At 39.5% G+C, this 17857-nt stretch overlaps 1 protein-coding gene across 1 annotated transcript; it reads left to right on the forward strand.

Moving 5' to 3' along the window:
• The first annotated feature begins 260 nt into the window (after nucleotides 1–260).
• Nucleotides 261–1064, forward strand: LOC142610497 (uncharacterized). The gene has a single exon (XM_075782310.1). The coding sequence runs from the start codon at nucleotides 261–263 to the stop codon at nucleotides 1062–1064; it is 804 nt and encodes a 267-aa protein (XP_075638425.1).
• Nucleotides 1065–17857: the final 16793 nt, after the last annotated feature.

The raw sequence follows: 17857 nt of genomic DNA on the forward strand, positions 1-17857 counted from the left end.
CTAAGAGGAGAAACCAGGAAGAACCTGAGGGTAGCAACGCTCCCAACAGATCAGAACGGCAAGACATAAGCCGGCCATCTGTCTCTGATACTCTCCTACCTTACATAGCCGCCAAGATGCAGATGATGAGGGAATGTATGGACGTTATGATGAACCCCCTTAGAGGACGAGTATCCAGCGACCTCGATGACCTGGTCCAATGAACTGATTCGCCATTCACAGCACTCGTCGGTTCATGCCCCTTTCCCCCAAAATTTCGCATGCCTCAAGTGGAAAGTTATGACGGGTCCAAGGACCCCTTAGACCACTTGGAGTATTTCAAGACCATAATGCACCTTCAAGAGGTACTAGACGAGATCATGTGCGAAGCCTTCCCCACTACGCTGAAAGGACCTGCAAGAATGTGGTACATACCCAACTCCATTGGCACTTTCAAGGAGTTAAGCGCCCAATTCGCGTCACACGTTGTCGGGGGTCACAGGTATAAGAAATCCACCGCGTGTTTGATGAACATTAGGCAGCGGGAAGACGAGACGCTAAGATCTTACATAGCTTGCTTTAACAAGGAGACTCTTTCAATAGACGAAGTGGGCAACAAAATACTCGTGGCAGCGTTCACCAACGGGTTACGGAAGGGTAAGTTCCTATTTTCTCTATATAAGAACGACCCAAAGGCGATGTCAGAAGTGCTTTACAGGGTGACCAAATACATGAATGCGGAAGACACACTACTGGCCCGAGAAGAGAAGCCTAGAAAAAGGGAAAGACAGGAAGATACACGACTGGACAGAGGACAGAAGATGGCCAGGACCGGAGAACGGCGAGAGGACAGATGTTCCAAACCACCAACGGGGAAATTCATAAGCTTCACCCTACTGACGGATCCAATCAACCAAGTGCTAACGCAGATAAAGGATGAAGGAGCCCTAACCTTTCCCGGTAAACTGATAGGAGATCCTAACAAAAGGTCAAGGGACAAATATTGTCATTTCCATCATGACCACGGCCATGATACGGCTGACTGCTATAACCTGAAGCAACAGATTGAAGCTCTTATCAAATAAGGAAAGCTACAAAGGTTCGTCAGCAAAGAGAAGACGGATCCATCATAAGATCAGGCCCCCCGACGGGAGAACGAGCGTCCCAAACCACCGATAGGAGACATAAGGATGATTGTTGGAGGCACCGCCACTACGAGGTTGTTTGAAAAAGCCCGCAAAACATATCTACGGGTGGTTTAGAGCGTCCAACTGACGGGATCTACACCAAAAATGGCGCGAATTGATAAACTGATTGTTGGGTTTTCGGAAGAGGATGCACGACGTCTTCACCACCCGCATGACGAACGCACTTGTCGTCAGCATACGAGCGGGAGACTACAATATGCATCGAGTTTTGGTTGACAACGGAAGCTTGGCTGATATCCTCTACTACCCCGTATTCTAGCAGATGGGGATTGGTAGAAAGCAACTAGTTCCGACAAATGCCTACTTGTCAGCTTTAGAGGGACAAGGGTCTACCCCCTTGGTGTTGTCACATTGTCTGTGACGGTGGGTGACTACCCCCAGCAGATCACTAAGGATGTGGTTTTCCTTGTGGTCGATTGCTCATCTGCCTACAATACTATCCTTGGACGACCTACTCTTAATGCATGGAAGGTCGTGACCTCGACCTACCATTTAATGATCAAGGTCCCTACTGAGTATGGAATAGAAGAGTTGCGTGGAAATCAAGTTGCTGCACACGAATGCTACATAGCGATGATGGAGATGGACGATCATCTCCAAATTATGAATATAGAAGAACGGCGGACAATAGAAAAACTGGTGAAAGAACTGGAAGAAGTACCCATCGACGATTCTATGTTCGAGCGGACCACGAGAATAGGTACTTCGACCAGCCAAACAATACGGCAAGTAATCGCAACATTCTTATGGAAGAATCAGGACGTATTTGCCTGGAGTCATGAGAACATGACAGGGATCGACCCATCGGTCATAGTCCATAGGCTGAATCTATCACCCTCGTTTTCTCCTGTCCAACAAAAAAAGTGAGTGTTTGCCCTGGAGCAAGACAAAGCCATAGCTGAGGAAGTGCAGAAGTTACAAGAAGCGGATTTCATATGTGAAGTATACTATACAGATTGGTTGGTAAACGTGGTGATGGTTAGGAAGGCTAATGGAAAGTGGAGAATGTGTGTAGATTTCACAGATCTAAATAAGGCCTGCCCTAAGGACAGTTACCCGCTCCCACGCATTGATACCCTGGTGGACTCAACAGCAAGGCATGAACTATTAAGCTTCATGGATATGTTTTCCAGCTACAACCAAATCAAGTTGGATGAAGTCGACCAGGAGAAGACCTCGTTTGTTATAAGTCAGGGACTGTTTTGCTACAGAGTGATGCCCTTTGGACTCAAAAACGCAAAAGCCACATATCAGAGATTGATGAATAGGATGTTCGCGCACTAGATTGGAAGGAATGTGAAAGTTTACGTACACGACATGCTGGTAAAAAGCATACAAGCGTCCGACCACTTGAGCGACCTGCAGAGACCTTCGACACCCTTTGGTCTTACAACATGAAATTAAATCCGAACAAATGCATGTTTAGGGTAACGACAAGAAAGTTTTTGGGATTCATGGTATCCCAAAGGGGTATCGAGGTCAACCTAGAGAAAGTAAAGGCAATAATAGAATTGGCTCTGCCAAAGACGGTAAAAGAAGTACAAAGCCTGAATGGCAACATAGCAGCCCTAAACAGGTTTGTGTCAAGGGCGACGGATAAATGCCTCCCTTTCTTCCGCACACTGAGGAGGTCTTTTGAGTGGACATACAAATGCCAGCAGGCATTTGAAAATCTGAAAGCATATCTCTCTTCTCCGCCGTTACTCAGCCTGTCCAAGCTGGGCGAAGAACTATTCCCATACCTGGCCGTCTCCCCAGCAACCGCTAGCACAGCTCTTGTCAGAGAAGAAGATAAGGTGCAAAAGCCTGTATATTTTATAAGTTGAGCGCTCAGAGGAGTAGAAGAAAGGTACCCTCAAATGGAAAAGCTAACCTTTGCGTTAGTGACCACGGCACGAAAACTCAAACCATATTTCCAAGCACATACCATAATTGTCCTGACGGATAAGCCTTTGTGAAAAGCTATGAATGGCCCTGAAGCTACAGGATGGATGGCATTATGGACGGTCGAGCTAAGTGAATTCAACATACTGTACCGACCACGAACTTCTGTAAAGGAATAGGTAGTAGCTGACTTCATCGCTGAGTTCACACTAGTGGAAGATCAGGGGGCAGAGGAAGTTTCCATATGGAGCCTCTACACAGACGGGTCCTCCAACAGACACGCAGGTGGGGCTGGCGTGGTTCTTCACACCCCAGAAGGAGATAAGATTGAGTGCATGATCCATCTAAAATTTTTCACAACCAATAACGAAGCAGAATACAAAGCCTTAATAGCAGAACTGGACCTTGCAATAGCTGCAGGAGCTAAAAGTATGGTCGTATACTCCAATTCTCAAATCGTGACCAGTCAGGTTAATGGCAGTTACAAGTGCAAGAATGAAAGAATGAAGAGGTATCTTGAGAAGGTAAAGGGTTGAACAAATAACCTCTAGATCAAATTGGTTCAAATCCCAAGGGAGGAGAACCAAGGTGCCGACCAGTTTGCAAAAGCAGCTTCAGCAGAACCTATGATCGACCCCGACCAGGTATTATCCTTCATTCAACTCTCATCACTAATAGACAGTACTAGAGTGCAGGAGGTAAGCAATGAACACTGTTGGATGACCTCGATAGCCACCTACCTAAAGAACCGCGAGCTACCAAACAACAAGAAGGCCGTAAGAAAGTTGAAGGTTAAAGCAGCCTGGTTCATATTGATTAAAGACATTCTATACAAGAGGGGTTTCTCTCGACCCTACTTAAGGTGCCTCGCCTCTGAAGAGTTAGACTACGTTATGAGGGAGGTCCATAAAGGAATTTGCAAAAACCACTTTGGATCAAGGTTTTTGGTGCATAAGCTACTCCGGGCAGGATATTACTGGCCAACAATGCAAAAGGATACCGACGCATACGTCAGAGCCTGCGACAAGTGCTAGCGGTTTGGCAACCAACAAAAGAGCTCACCCTTACGACGGCCCCATGGCCGTTCGCACAATGGGGGTTAGATATCATAGGCCCCTTCCCAACAGCAGTAAAACAGCTAAAGTTCCTAGTGGTCAGCATTGACTACTTCACCAAATGGGTGGAAGTAGATGCTTTGGCCACTATCACAGAGAAGAATATCTAAAGTTTCGTATGGAAGAACATCATTTGCAGGTATGGTATTCCAAGGGTGTTTGTCTCAGATAACGGGAAGCAATTCAACAACAATGCATTCCGAGATTTCTATTCACAACTAGGGATCAAGAACCACTACTCATCACCCGTACACCCACAGGCCAACAAACAGGTTGAAGTCATGAACCGATCCTTGCTCAAAATCATCAAGACTTGGCTCAAGGGGGCAAAGGGCATATGGTCAGATGAATTACCGAGTGTTTTATGGGCATACAGGACAACGACAAAGACACCAACGGGGGAGACACCATTTCATCTAGCATATGGTAGCGAGGCAATCATCCTAGTAGAAGTAGGGATTACGAGCTACCGGGTTGAGGACCACAACGAGAGCAAGAATAATGAAGCCATGCGCTTACAGATTGATTTGGTGGATGAAGTCAGAGCAACGACCGAGCAAAGATTAACACGGTACTAGAACCTCATGGTGAAGCATTACAATTTTAAGGTCAGGCACAGAGACTTCCAGGTTGGAGATCTTGTCTTAAGAAAAGTAACCGGCACAACAAAATATGCCTCCCAGGGAAAGCTAGGACCTAATTAGGAAAGACCGTACAGGATCACCTCATGGCATAGGAAGGGAATGTATTACCTAGAGACACTGGAAGGGCAGAAGTTGAATCACCCATGGAACACAGAGCACCTAAAGAAGTATTACCAGTAGACGATGACATCACACTCTTTTCCATTTTATTTTTTCAAACATCTTTAGTTTTTAGTTTTTATTTTCTACAATACACCTAGTGCCTAAATGGCAATTTTCTTGTTTTTTATGAACAATATTCTCCTTATAAGAGTTTATTCAAGACACATTGAATGTTTTCCGTTGACGTTCATCTACTAAGTCCATCAAATGGACGAATCATCCTAGGAAAGACGAAATTCATCTACTGAGTCCATCAAATGGACGGATCATCCCATGAAGTATGAGTTTATTAAGTCCACAAAGTGGACGGATCATCCTAGGAATAATGAAATTCATCTACTAAGTCCATCAAATGGACGAATCATCCCATGAAGGATGAATTTATTAAGTCCACAAAGTGGACGGATCATCCTAGGAAGGATGAAATTCATCTACCAAGTCCATCAAATGGATGGATCATCCCATGAAGGATGAATTTACGAAGTCCATAAAATGGACGAATCTTCCTAGGAAGGATGAAATTCACCAAGTCCCTCAAATGGACGAGTCATCCCATGAACGATGAATTCATTAAGTCCATAAAGTGGATGGATCATCCAGGGAAGGATGAAATTCAACAAGTCCATCAAATGGACGGATTTATCCCATGAAGGATGAATTTATTAAGTCCATAAAGTGGACGGATCATCCTATGAAGGATGGAATTTAGCAAGTCCATGAATTGATAATCCATAAAAATGGATAAAAAGTTACAACTACAAGTCTAAAGAAGTGGATGAAAACGACAGCCTGTCAAAACCACATAAGTGGACGGTTTCGTCCAATAGGATGATAGTAATTCAACAAGTCCATGAGGTAGAAGGGCTCAACGGCCATTCATATTTAAAGAAAAGTCTTTAAGAGGACGGCTACGCATATTTAACACCATATGGACGGGTTAAATGATTAAACTTTAACTGTGAATCTATGAAATGGACAGATTCATTAACTAAAGCCAAGTCCTTAAAAGGACGGGTTTGAGCTATTTAACCAAAGTTGTTCCCCGTACTGGATGGATCAGCCCGTGAATGATTTTAGCAGTCCACATACTGGACGAATCATCCTTGACAGGACAGGTTATCCCATATAGAATGAAATTCATCTGGTCCAAAAATGGACGGGTAAGGATAATACTTGATAAAAGACGAACAAAAGTGTATTGAAAAATGCAGTCAAAATGCAATAAATGTTTACAAAAAGCCTACAAAAGGCAATGGTTGAAAAGAGTTAAATAAACTGTTCTCCCATACAAGCCCAAAGTTGAACAAAGATAAAAAAATATATATATGCTACTACTCTAGCGTGATGGGGTTATCCTCCTTATCTTCAGGTTCTAGGGCTGATGGTTGATGGGTAACACCCTCAACAGACCTTGTGGTGTTATCCTTTTGAACCTCATTGTCACCGAGGTCTTCGCCAAAGAGTTCATCGAAACCTTTGGTATCGACGGGGCGAGTAAGAGTCTGGTCCTTAGGATCGATGGTGATGTGTGCAAGGTTCAAGTCAAGAAACGAAGCCTTGACTTGACGGAGACAGTCATCGAAACCGTCGGCAAAGGAGGTACCCAGTTTGCTCAGAAGGGCATTGGAGTCTCGATATTCCTGGATAGCCTCAACTTTTGCCTAATGGAGACTATCCTCTTTGTCTTTCAAGGTATCCCTCAGTAACTCTACTTCTTTATCCAAATCACCACGAACCTGCTCCGACAGCTTTAGCTTCTCTTCATGACGAAGCTTCCAAGCCTTCAACTCGTCTAGTTCTTCCACCGTCACCTTTGACTTTGCACGAACACGCTCCAATGTCTTCTCATGGGCAAGGCAACGATCCATTAATCCTTTCGCCATTAGGACCCCCTACATCGATATCAAAGAGTAAGTATGAATTGATAAAAATACGACGGAACATATAGTGATGAGTACAAACCTGTGTAGGACTGAACAGTGTTGTCTCCCCCATTGCTTCCGTAGCATGATTGCCCAGATCCTCGTAGTCCTCATCCTTGATGATGGAGGTAACTTGATTAAGGGCAAACTAGGAATCTTCTCGAAGCAGAACGGGAGGTTTCTCCTTGATGGGGTCTGGATTGACCATTAAACTCTTACCCTTGCCTAAGCCCAGCTTTGGGGGCAACTTAAACACACCGGGAGCTTGACCAGCAGCCAACCCCATCACCATCTTCTGCTTCTTACTATGACAGTCAATTTTTTCGGACGGTTGCCTCTTAACGGACGGGAGACTTGAGCCCATCTTGGGGGCAAGATCACCACCTTGCTTTTTCTTAGCAACAGCCTGCTGCTTGATCACTGCCCTTCTCCTGGCATCTTCCATTTCTGCAAAAAGTGGACGGGTAAAAATGATGGTAAATAATAATACAAGTATAGCTAGCTAAGGACTTAAGTCTACGTATTCTTGTGTCGTATCGACGGGTAGCGATAGTGGGTTCTGGACCTTCACAGTACCAATGAAAGGTATCCAAAGTGACAAGCTTTATCCAAGTCCTCTCCGACAGTCTAGTGGTCTTAAAAATTTTCTCCATGAAACTGAATTGCTCAACGGTAACCAGTGGGTGATCGCGAGCTGAAAAAAGAGACGGTTAGAACCACAAATCGAAAATATAAGGACAAAATCTAATAAGGATGGACACATACTAGACAAAGGCATTATACCCCATGTCGTATCAATGGGCATATACTCATGGTCACCTAGACGGCTCATCCAAGTGTCCCCACAAAGAAAAAAATAACGACCCTTCCAGTTCTCGTTAGAGTCCGGGGTCTCGCACATTAACCTAAGTACCGAGCTCCATGGGAGAAAACTATACATCCCTTTTGATTGGGAAATCTCAGAAAGACGGTAACAATGGAAAATTTCTTCCACTGTCAACCGTCGCGCACCATTTGACATCACCCCGTACAAGACTTCTACACCCAGAAAAACCCTCCAGGCGTTCAGAGAAATCTGGGAGACGGACAGTCCCAGATATTGTAGAAGATGAGGGTAAAGAGCACTCAACGAAAAGTGAAGCCCAGCTTTCAACATCTGCTCGTACACCCCAACGTCTTCAAGATCCCTATAATAGCATTTCTCTGACTTTAAGGGTAGACAAATAGATATGTTGTCGGGAATCTGGTATTTCTCCCTAAGTGTATTGAAGTGTGGTTGCTTAATGGTAGAGACGAAGTCATTCACCGTCCACAAAGGGAGAATGATGAATTCCCTGAACCCATCAAGAATTATGACGAACTAGATAGGAGGGTCTATGCAGTCTAGGTCATCATTTAAGTCATACCCGGACCTGTCCTCATCCTACACCTCATCCTCCATTTTGGAAGGAGAGTTGGCTGACGGTTTCCTCTCCTCGCTAGAGGTGCCTAGGTCTATTTGACTTGACGGAAACACCTCATCGTAGCCCGCTCCCTCGCGGACAAACGACTGACCACTTAACGCCTCACTAGACATCTGACACCTACAAATGACGAATAAAGAAAACCTAAGACTCTAGGTCTACATTGACGACGGACCAACGTACGCAATAAAGAAAGAAGAAAAATTGAGAAAAAGAAAAGAATACTCACAGCTTGATGGTACGATAAGGGCGACGAAAGAACAAAAAGAATGGTAATATCGATTTGTTGAGGCGACGGATCGAGTAAAGTGGACGGTTGCACTCTGATCAGCCAAATTTTTTCCAAAACATAAAAATGAAGGGGACAGACAGTATATATATAGAGGGAACGACGCGGAAGACGAAGGGACACCTCGATCCAAGTAAACAATCAATCAAAGTCTGCCACATGTCCCTGACGCATTAATGACTCTGTGGTAGCCTGTCAGTCAAAACACACTTCTCAAGGATAGAGGCAAACCGTCATTACATGGGTCCACATAAAATAGGTGACGGATCCATGGAATGAGGGGGCAACTGAAGAGGATTAAAAGACAAAGATGACGAATCCGTTTGAGTAAACACAACACTGATAGATTGGCAGGTTGATAGTAGACGGATTCAAGATGCACGGATTGGCAGGTTGATAATAGACGGATCCAAGATGCATGAATAAAAGGTGGACGGATCCAGGGTCACGTGATATCCATATGATTTAATTAATCTCCAAGGACTCCTAAATGGAAATAACTTGCGTCTCACAATTAACTCTAACTCATAGAGTTCTAATGCGGATAGAATTCTAACTAAGAAGGATTCCGTAATATACGCTTATTAATGAAGATCTAGGTGCGCAAGAAACAGATGCCTACTCTACTATAAAAACCCATGAACCCTCAGAATACAAGGTACGTATAATTCATCCCAGCTCTGACACTCTAGAGTGGTGAAAAGTTCTAACTTGACATTCGGAGGATTTTTGGCCGGCACCACACCGGTGCTCTCTGTTAGGTCTTCTTTTTTTTTTTGTGCAGGTGTTGTTTCGAGCACGTAAGGACCGTGTGACTAATTGGTGATTTTTCGTCATCATCAACAACCATTCACCAAACTCACCCCGAGCAACCCACCACCATTCAACAAACCCATAAAAAACCCATAACCTAGCATCAACTAACCCAAAAACCCACAACCCATGTGATCCACAGCCCACAACCTCCATGCCACCACAACCACGCCACCACCACATCACCCAAAACCCAGCAGCAACCCACAAAATCGCAACCCACCACGAATGCAGCCACCGATTCAAGTTTCAACCCATAACCACCCAAAATCAACCACAAAATCCCAATTATTTCAACTGTATCCTCATCATAACAGACTGAGAGAGGAAGAGAGCATTACTCACTATTCAAATCGACGAAGAAATCAAGTGGAGGACAATGAAGAAGAGCCACCGCTCGTCGTTCAAATCGACGAAGAAATCAAATACTCAATGCCGCGACCACCAAACGACGACATTTTCGTTGGAGTAACCGTCATCACAGGCTAATTTCTAGTCGTTAACGCCAATCTAGCCTACCTGTCATTGACACCACCACCACGCCGTTGAAGCCGATATGTAAGAGAGGCTCATCTGAGAGAGACACCAAAACAAAGAGAGGGGAGAGAGAAAGGAAGAAGAGAAATGAGAATGATAGGTGAAGACTGAGAGTATCATGGTGTGTGATTGAAAGAGAAAGAAACTTCAGATATTTTTATTTAAAATAATATATATTCTTTTACATTTCCTGCTACAGTTGATCCTATATATGAGAACCAATTGTTCACAGGTTCTAAAAGATTATATAAACCCATCCCTGAATGGAGCATTTTTTATTTTATTTATGTTTTGGTTGTAAAATAGCAATTGGGGGTGTTTACACCCAATGCTAGTGCTCTTAGGCCTTGAATAAAATGTAATCTCATTACTTTTTTTTTTTTTTAAAGAACTGTCTAAATATGAAATTAGTAGCTCTACTTCTTGTTTTGTAATGTGTCGACTTGTAAAACTTTGTGATTTTCTTAGGTGTGGCTTAAATCTTAATATAAGTATCGTTTTTATCATGCATGGGGGCGTCGACATATATTATTATTATTATTATTATTATTATTATCATTTTACTGAAAACGTATACTGTTATTATTTGATTATGCTAGTGTGTGACCAAAACATTTGAATTCATCTAAATTGGCCAACTTTTATCACAAAATTGTGGGCTTCTTTTTCTTGGGTAAAAGATGTTGTCTCTTTTTCTTAATCTTCTTTTTTTTTTTTTTTTGGTAAGATGAAACCCAAAAGAACATTCCAAGGGCAGGATGACAATTTATGTAGGATTGTAAGGTTGTAGCTGGATTTTGTGATCTTGTTAAGCCAATTTGAGCTAGGATTGGGCCTATAAAGGGACGTACTTGGACAAAGTTTGGTTACAAATTTTGTTGTAATTAATGATTATAATTCTCACTAAACAATCAACATGGTTACTTAGTTTGAAAATCTAACAATTGGATTCATGTTTTTTATGTTTTTAACACTCATGTGAAATTTTGCGCCAATAGAATGTTATTCAATATTCAATCCATGAACTTATATTTTATAGATAATTTTATATTACAAAAACTTGAAATTTAAATATTTAATTGATAACATATCTACGAATCTTTGATTTTCTAGAAATTTTGCAAGCATAGAGAGTCTATGAAGAAAACGTTATCTAATGGTTGATTTGTCAAAATTCTTATTTAATAAAAATATATTGAGTAATGTTGTAGCCATTGTTTACAACCAGGTTTGTAAGCAAACTTTGTTCAAGTTATTTTAGGGCTTGTGCACAGTGGACTAAATATAGCTCATGTTCACGCTTGTCACCATTAATGAACAAAGAAAAATGCCAGAATCTCAACAAATGACACAACTTTTTCGACAACTCATTTACATTATGAGTTGTGAGTGCTAGAGTAACGAACCCACATAAACTCACCATTTTTTCTCGATCACTCATAACTTGTCATGCAAGCGAGTTGTGGCAAAAGTTGTACCACTAGCATTTTTCACTATGTACAAACAAATCTCAAAGTCTTGCATTCGAAGTCACTCTTTAGTCCAGTTATTCCAAGTCTTCAATTTTGTTCATGTTATTTTAGGGCTTGTGCACAGCGGACTAAATATAGCTCATGTTCACGCTTGTCACCACTAATGAACAAAGAAAAATGCTAGAATCACAACAAATGATACAACTTTTTTCACAACTCCTATATGTTATGAGTTATGAGTGTTGGAGTAGTAAACCCACATAGAATCACCATTTTTTCTCGACCACTCACAACACGCCGCGCAGACAAGTTGTAACAAAAATTGCACCACTAGCATCTTTCACTACAAACAAATCTCAAAGTATTGCAGTTAAAGTCACTCTTTAGTCAAGTTATTCAAAGTCTTCAATTTTGTACATGAGCGGCAATTGAGGTCGGCTAGAAACTTCATTTATTAAAATCAAGTATATTTCTCACCTATTATGAATTCTCTTCTTTAAAGCTTTTGAAATAGAGCTATTTTTAGTTTTTATACTTAAAGTGACAATCACAAGGTGACTATCCCTACTAATGTCTGACATGTAAAAAATGGAGAGTAAAATGAATTATTTTGGAAGAAATTATGTTATGCCCAATGATTCCTTTTTGAGGCCCAAATTAAGGTGTTATATTAATTTGTTTCGGATTCACAACATGAAAGTGCTATTATTCTTTTTCTTTTAATATATAATCTTTTTGTGATAAGTGTAAAGGCTATTAATTTTTGGTACAGTTTTGAGTTTTTTTATATTTTATTTTGTTATGGTCATATCTTTTATGTAATTGACTAATCTTTTGACAAAACACACTTTACTTGTAAATTAGGTAGATCTAAGTTGGGTTTGATACATATCAAGTAGTTGTATTAAAGACATGAAGATTCATCCAAGAAAAAAGTGAAGAAAAGTTGGTTTACTGAAGCTCGACAAATAGCTCGATAAAAAGCTACTATCAAGATTTACTGGGCAACTCGACACAAGCTCGATTTATCGAGCTTTACGAATTCAGGATTTTTAGATCTGAATTTCGGCCTATGTTGATGTATTTGTTTAGGCTTTCTTTTCTCACAACTCTAGACATATATAAGGTTTATTTTAAAAGCCGTCACATACAGATACAATGACCGAAAGTTTAATTTTCTCTGTGAGAAATTATTGCGTTTGTACATCATAGGATTTTGTAACTAAGTATTTCCTGATCTTTATCGTTTTTGAAGTGAAGAACTTTATAGCCAACAACAATCATTCAAGTTGCTAGAGTTAGTCACATTTGGGGATTCATGCATAAGGATTAGTCACAGATTGAAGATTTGTGCACCAAAGGAAAGAAGGTTGCTACAAGATCAAGTCCAATTGGGTATTGGAGCGAAAGTTCAACTGTAGGTTGATATTTTAAGATATGCCAGGGTAGTGGTAAGATTCCTCATACTTGTAACCGCTTGATTATTGATTAGTGGATTCTTAGGAGTGGCAACCTTAAATTCACCCGGTGGAGTTTTTGCCTTGCGAAAGGTTTTCCCCATTTGTCAACAAATTACCGTGTCAATTTAATTTTCGTTGCAGTTAGTTTATTTATAGATTTGTTGGTGCTTCCATGATTTGCATGTAATTTGACCTAATTAATGAACTTGGGTAATTAAATTAATTAACTGGGGTCAAGTTATATTAACCCAACAAGTGGTATTAGAGTGGACAATCTTTAATTAGGTTTTAATCTTTGTTGTGTGATCCATTGACCCTTGTTGTCATGGATCGTGGACAATCCTTGCTTATGCCTCCTTTGTTTGATGGTACTAACTATGCATATTGGAAAGTACATATGGGATCTTTTTTGCAGTCTTTGGATGAAAAGGTATAGCTGGCTGTTGGATGGACCAAACCTACTGATCCACCTGCATCTTGGGATGATGACAAGATTAAAGCAGCGAATTTCAACAGTAGAGCGTTGAATGCTTTGTTTAGTGTTATGACTAACTAGGAGTTTAAGAAAATCTCATCTACTAAAAGTGCCAATGAAGCATGATAAAATAATTATAATATTTTCTTTTTCTTAATTTTAGAGATTTAAACATTTGATAATGTAATATTTTTAAATCTTAAACTCAAAAGCTTGACCTGAGCTCCAGTTTGAGCTTGATATTAAGCTTGAGTTTGGCTCAACTAATTGATCAAGCTAAGCCAAGTCAAGCCAAGCTCAGCTCAAACTTTTTAGCTTTTCCACAAGCTCAAGTTCAAACATTATTTTTACGCTTGTCACGAGCTCAAACCAAACTTAAGTTTTTAACTTTTCCTGACGAGCCAAACTTAAATATGTAATACTTGACATTAGTTTATAGCCCTAAGAAAACAAATGAGAGCAAAACTTTACGCATCTTGGACTAGCAACTATCGTCTTTCTGCCCCAGTGCAAAATGGCACACAAATTAGCCCAATGGACTACCAGCGCAAGATAGCACGCAAGATCCAGCATTGTTGCATGAGATGCATTTATAGGCTATGGGTCACTTCGTTTCCCTTTTAATGGTTAGGATTGATTTGTAATAAATGAAAGGCTAGATGTTGCCGCATTAGTCATATACAAAAATATTCGACTAATGCACACAAATAGGCCCCACACTTTTGCATATGACTAATGCACCTTATGCAAAAGTGTGGGGCCTATTTGTGTGCATTAGTCGAATATTTTTGTACACCGCATTAGTCATATGCAAAAGTGTGGGGCCTATTTGTGTGCATTAGTCGAATATTTTTGTATATGACTAATGCGGTAGATTTGTAATAAATGAAAGTATTTGTGTGCATTAGTCGAATCTGTTTGTATATGACTAATGCGTGTGCATTAGTCATATGCAAAAGTGTGGGGCCTATTTGTATGCATTAGTCGAATCTTTTTGTATATGACTAATGCGGTAGATTTGTAATAAATGAAAGTATTTGTGTGCATTAGTCGAATGTTTTTGTATATGACTAATCTTTTTGTATATGACTAATGCGGTAGATTTGTAATAAATGAAAGTATTTGTGTGCATTAGTCGAATCTTTTTGTATATGACTAATGCGGCAACATTTAGGGTAGATTTGTAATAAATGAAAGGCTAGACTAATGCACACAAATAGGCCCACACTTTTGTATATGACTAATGCACTAACCATTAAATAGTCGCACTCCATTTCAAAGGGAAACGAAGTGATCCATATCCTATAAATGCATCTCATGCAACAATGCTCGATCTGCTTCATTCCTTCTCCTGCTCCTCACACGGTTTACAGGTTTTGCACAAGGCAGCACAACGTCCGTCGCTCTTCCTAAGTCCTATACTTGACAATTCTAGGCAATCGTCTCCTCCTATGGCAAGGTAACACTAGCTAGCTAAAGTTATACGTGTGTGAATTCCTTTTCCTGTAATATTGACACAATTTCTTTTTGCAACAGCTTGCAGTTGAGCGTTAAAGATGTTACGGAAATCGTGACCCTCCTGATTCTAATTCTTAAACTCATTGCTAAACTCCGCGAGTGTATAAGAAATTTCAGAAGAGGTGGTTGGCAGCAAGACGGCGGTGACGGCACTACCAACAACAAAATGGGTACTGAATCTTACAACTCGATTGGCCTCGTTCCTTTTAGATCACGTCTGCACGAATGCGTTCTGCGTTTTTTTTTTAACCTACCAGTGCCTCTTGCACTGTTCATAAGAACAGTACAACTACAGCTGAGCTGATGAACAGTCCAACTATAGCTGAGTTTTGAACAGTAATCAGAATTTTTTTTTTTTTTAATAATAAATTTTTAATTTCCAATAAAATAAATGATATTTTAATACACACCACCAGCTAAAAATGAACCATAAAATACTCTTTCTTCTTCTTTTTCTTTTCTTTTTTCTTTTTATCCTTCCCTTTAGTTCAATAAGGCAGCATGGTGAGGTGTTTTTTTGACAGGGAGACAAGTTTTTCTTAGGGCCACTATACTATCCTTGTAGATGTAGTACTATGGGCCCGATAATGGGCTTTGATCCTAATCTTCTCAGTCGGCCCTTTCTAATGCACTGTGTTTCCTTAATAAGGTACATCTGGGGTGTGTTTTTTATGGTTTGTGTTGTGTTCGTTATGTTGATTAAAATTTAATCTCATTCATCCCTATCCAAAAAAGAAAAAAAAGAAAAAAGAAAATTGAGATGTGAGATTGGTGGATCTACTTCTTGTTTTGTAAATTTCTCCAAAAACAAAAAATCACTTCTTGTTTTGTAATGTTTTTGTTTTTAGCTGCGTGTGACTTAATTCCTAATAAAAGTAATGTTTTTATCATGTATGCATGCCAATATATATTATTGGATTATTGTGCTATTATATGCCCAGTCCATTTGAATTGATCTAAATTGGCAAAGTTCTATTACGATTGTTTTTTTTAATTATTAATTTTTATTTTGCAAAAGATTTTGGTTTTTCTTTCTTTAAAGTGGACCCCAAAAGAATATTTTTGAAGGGCTAAGATTTATGTAAAGATTGTAAGGTGGTTGCTGGAGTTTGTCATCTTTTTAAGCCTGAATTAAATTTGGGCTAGGATTGGGTAAAAAAGGGGAGGTAATTTAGGGCTTGTGCAAACTTGACTAAGTAGTGCATTTTAGTCCTGGTTGTTGAGTACTATGGGCCCAAAACTGGGCTTTGTTCCTGATCTTCTCAACCGAATCGTTTGTTGTGCTGTGTCCTTTCTGATGGCTTCATTTAGTGTGAATTGTCAATTGTGTAGCTTGTAGTGTGGTTTTCTTGTTATGTTAGAATAAAATTTATTCTCATTCATCCCAAAGAGTTACATAATTTGAGATATGCACGTTCTCTTCATTTCAGATTTGGATATACTGACTTGATTTTATCATAACTTGAGATTAGCATGACATTTGGGGTGAATTGAGTTAACACATAGAACTTATAACTTGAAGAAGATCATAATTTTTGGAAATTTTTAGTTATTTTAAATTAAAAGCCAAAGTGATGAGGAAATCAATTATGTTAGGCCAAATTTGTTGGGTCCCTTAGTGTTTGGTTTTAGGCTTAAAAACTTTCAAGTACGACCAACATTGTTAAAAAAAATTTGGAGTAATTAATTCAAATCTGCAAGAACTTTATTTTGAGACCCATAATGTGTTTCATTACTGATATTTGATGTGTTTCTTTACTGTTAAGTGTATTATTATATGTTATTATAAGTAGTTTACCCAATGATGAAGTAATGTTCCTATAATTGAACTATGGCTTATTGAAATTGGTTAAATCTTTTAAGAGAGCATTTGTTTATTTAACAAGTTATATGTTTTTCACTGTACAGTTAAATGTTCACGTCCAAAATAGGTTTCACTATTTCTACTAAATTACTTTCATACTATTGATAAATATTTTGTAAAATTTAGTACATTGTCTATTATAATGTGTATTTTCACTTGACAATATAATGTGATGTAGTCTCTTGTTCAGCTGTTAGCTCACCCCCTTTTTCCACCATTTTCAGATTAGTGCAGTGGACTCTCTCCATGAAATAAATTGGTGACTGTTGGAGGTGTGATCTAAAGACGGCATGTGTTTCCCTTTGGCTTCATCTTGTGGTGTTGTATGTTGAATAAAATTTGATATGCGAGATTGGCAGCCCTGATTCTTATTTTGTAACATGTTGACATGTAAAACTATGTAGCTTTCTGGAGAGAGTGGCTTAAGTTAAGTCTTAATAAAAGAATCGTTTTTATCATTGATTATGTGTATGACCAAACCATTTGTGTTCATCAAATTGGCTAATTTTTATCACGGATTGTGGGTTTTTTTTTATATGTGCTACGCCTACAATATTTTCATAACAAATCATAAGTGGTAAGTTATTATTGGTTTTAATTTGAATCTATAACTTAAATTACTTTTTTACCCACTTATAACAATCAGTAACAACCTACCATTTAAGATTTGTTGTGAAAATATTGTAAATATAACATTTCCTTCTTCTTTTTTTCTTTTTTTCTTTTTTTTTTGTGCAAAAGATTATGTCTTTTTTGTAGGGTGGGCCCTAAAGAATATTCTAAGGGGTGGGTGAAGATTCATGTAAGATTGTAATAGGCAGTTGCTGGATTTTTTGATATTGTTAAGCCAATTTGGGCTAGAATTAGGCCTAAAAGGAAGCTATGCTAGGGCTTGTGCACACTGGACTAAATAAAGCTCAGGTTCATGCTTGCCACTGTTAATGAACAAATCTCACAGCCTTGCATTCGAAGTCACTCTTTTAGTCAAATTATTCCAAGTCTTCTACAGTGCCGCAATTTGAAGTCACCTATTACAAATTCTAAGAATAAAG

The sequence above is a fragment of the Castanea sativa genome, chromosome 9 (assembly GCF_040712315.1).
Source record: "Castanea sativa cultivar Marrone di Chiusa Pesio chromosome 9, ASM4071231v1".
Classification (NCBI taxonomy): Eukaryota; Viridiplantae; Streptophyta; class Magnoliopsida; order Fagales; family Fagaceae; genus Castanea; species Castanea sativa.